Here is a 2500-nt window from a genome sequence, read left to right as displayed (position 1 = left end):
AAAGCATAAGGCAAAAATTCAGCAATCAAAATTTAGCTGCTTCTGCATTAAGTAAAAAAAAAAAAAAAAAAAAAAAAAAGTTTATATTAGAATAAACATAAACTTTTTTTTTTTTTTTTTTGAATAAATATCCTCAAAATGCAGTTGATGTAATTAATGCATTTTACTAAATATTCATCAGAAGAACTATTGATAAAGACTTCATCAAAGTGCACTAATTACATTTGTGTCGTTATTCCTTATCATCAATACCTTTTCTAAATTTATGATAATGAATGCTATTCCTACCTGCTTCAGGTGACTGCATTCCTCCAAATAACTCTTGTTCTTGTCATTAAGTTGCATCTGCAGTGTGGTTATCCTTCCTCTTAGATGGTCCAGTTCCTCTTGGTGGCTGATCCTTTGGTCTGATAGCTGTTGATCCCATTTTACAGTATCCTTGTCCAATTTTGTCCTGAGGGATTCTTCTTGGCTCTGGACCTCGGCCACTCTGTTACAGTATATTCAGGATGTGATGAGAATATGTTCTGGAATCATGGCTTGAAATTTTGATGCTTCTTCCCAAGCATGTATATATCTGTATTTTGTTTACTTTCTTTAATATGTATACATATACATCTATATGTGTAAACATAACTATCACACGTATACATTAGTAAATTTGATTCAAAGCACCTACACATCACAGAATTTTTTTTTTTAATTACAAATATGTTACGGCAATTCTCAATCCTTTCCTCTCTCTTTCCTGCAATACTTACTTGTCTTTCAAATCCTGTATCTGCCTCTGCATGTCCTTGTTTAGACTCCCCATTCTCTGCCCCTCGGCTTCCTGCCGGTGGAGCTCCTCTCGCAGGCTAGAGTTCTCTTCTTTCTCCCGCTTTAGCAAGGACTCAAGGCTCTCCAAGGTGGTGACGCGAGCACTAAGCACCGCTTTCTCCCTTTCCTCCTTGTGGAGTCTTTCGATTGTATTCTGCAGGGACTGCTCAAGCTCATGGACACGCCCATCACTTTTCCCCTCTAGACTGCTTATGGTGGCTTCCAGGCTCTGTCCATTGAGAGGTATAAGTAAGAGTGGAGATGAGAAAGGCTTTCATTGTTTAAAACTTCGTCCCTGACATTTACTGCCTTTATATTGCCACCTTCTGATGAAGATATACAACATGAATTGTAAGAGAGAGAGAGAGAGAGAGAGAGAGAGAGAGAGAGAGAGAGAGAGAGAGAGAGAGAGAGAGAGAGAGAGAGAGAGAGAGAGAGAGAGAGAGAGAGAGAGAGAGAGAGAGAGAGAGAGAGAGAGAGAGAGAGAGAGAGAGAGAGAGAGAGAGAGAGAGAGAGAGTTTTAGGAGTAGGGAATAGAGCAGAAAAAGAAAGAGAAAGCTAAAAAGAAAAAAAGAGAAGGAAACAGGAAGATGCAGTATGAGACAGACAATAGAACAGAGAAAGAAAAGAATAAAATAAAAAAAAGAATGAAAGAGGAAGAAATGTCCATGGATGCTAGCCAGTGCACCTTTATTCGCTCTAAAAGCTGGGAATTTTGCTGAACCAGCTGGTGAGAATTCGTGAGCTGAGACTGCCGCTGGTCCACTACTCTTCTCTCGAGTTCTGCCTCCTTGGCCGCAGCTCTTTCCTTGAAGCGAAGGAGTGCTGCTCTTTCCTCCTCTAGAGTACCCATGAGCTCTGGCAAATTTATAGCAGAGAGAGGTATGACAATGGTGTGGTGGATGCAATATTACAAATGAAATTTAATTACCTGATGCGATGGATAACCTCAATATTTTCTCTATTAACTGGTGATGATTCATTGAAATGATGAATGGCAACACTAAATGTTTTTTTATAATTGATATCATCACACGTAAAAGATACTGAATAAGTGTATATAATTATCAATTATTAATCTAAATCAGCATCTACTTCACAAACTGTCTTCATAAATTGTTTTCATATAAGAAAAAGACATTCCTTCTCACTTCAGTCAATACATGAAAACCCAACATACAGACTCACAAATCACCATATGCAGAGGAAGCTTGTAATAACCCCCCCCCCCTCCCATGCAGTAAACTCCTTACCCTCGATTCGTTTAGCGGCCGATGCTGCTTCCTGTTCCTTGGCTTTGCGAACCTGTGCTGCCTCTGCTTGGGCTGCCGTTAATTTGACGTGGCACTGCTGTTCAACCTCAGTCAGTCGACTCTGAGGATGGTTTGAGGAAGAATGCAAACCGATTTTTCAATGATAAGAGATGTTCATCAGAGAGAATTCAGCAGTGGATATAAATCTAAAATAGCATTCAAGTAACCTGCTACATTTTATGGAGGAATGTGATGGACAAATATCACGTAGCATTAAAAAAAACAAATAAATAAAATCTCATTCCTATTCAAGTTTTTACATTTAAATTACCATGAACTCGCCTTCTCATCTTAATAACAGCAGTCTATCATTCATGATTTTCAACTGACCTTAAATTAGTTTCAGTTACCTTGATCAAATGCTGTTG

General features: G+C 38.6%; 1 protein-coding gene across 3 annotated transcripts in view; it reads right to left on the bottom strand.

Annotated features, from left to right (window-relative positions):
• LOC119596545 (myosin-13-like) overlaps positions 1-2500 on the bottom strand; it is a 13987-nt gene that overhangs the window by 6581 nt on the left and 4906 nt on the right. For all 3 annotated transcript variants that reach the window (XM_037945847.1, XM_037945846.1, XM_037945848.1), the window contains exons 5-9: positions 2483-2500; positions 2073-2193; positions 1508-1677; positions 762-1048; positions 289-490 (exon numbers count right to left, since the gene is read on the bottom strand). The exon at positions 2483-2500 is cut by the window's right edge and continues 108 nt beyond it. In XM_037945847.1, coding sequence (XP_037801775.1) covers positions 289-490; positions 762-1048; positions 1508-1677; positions 2073-2193; positions 2483-2500 — 798 coding nt within the window. The remainder of the gene's footprint in view (positions 1-288; positions 491-761; positions 1049-1507; positions 1678-2072; positions 2194-2482) is intronic.

The sequence above is a fragment of the Penaeus monodon genome, chromosome 38 (genome assembly GCF_015228065.2).
Source record: "Penaeus monodon isolate SGIC_2016 chromosome 38, NSTDA_Pmon_1, whole genome shotgun sequence".
Lineage (NCBI taxonomy): Eukaryota > Metazoa > Arthropoda > Malacostraca > Decapoda > Penaeidae > Penaeus > Penaeus monodon.
The sequence above is the reverse complement of the archived record's forward strand: the minus strand, read 5'-3'. Positions and strand labels throughout refer to the sequence as shown.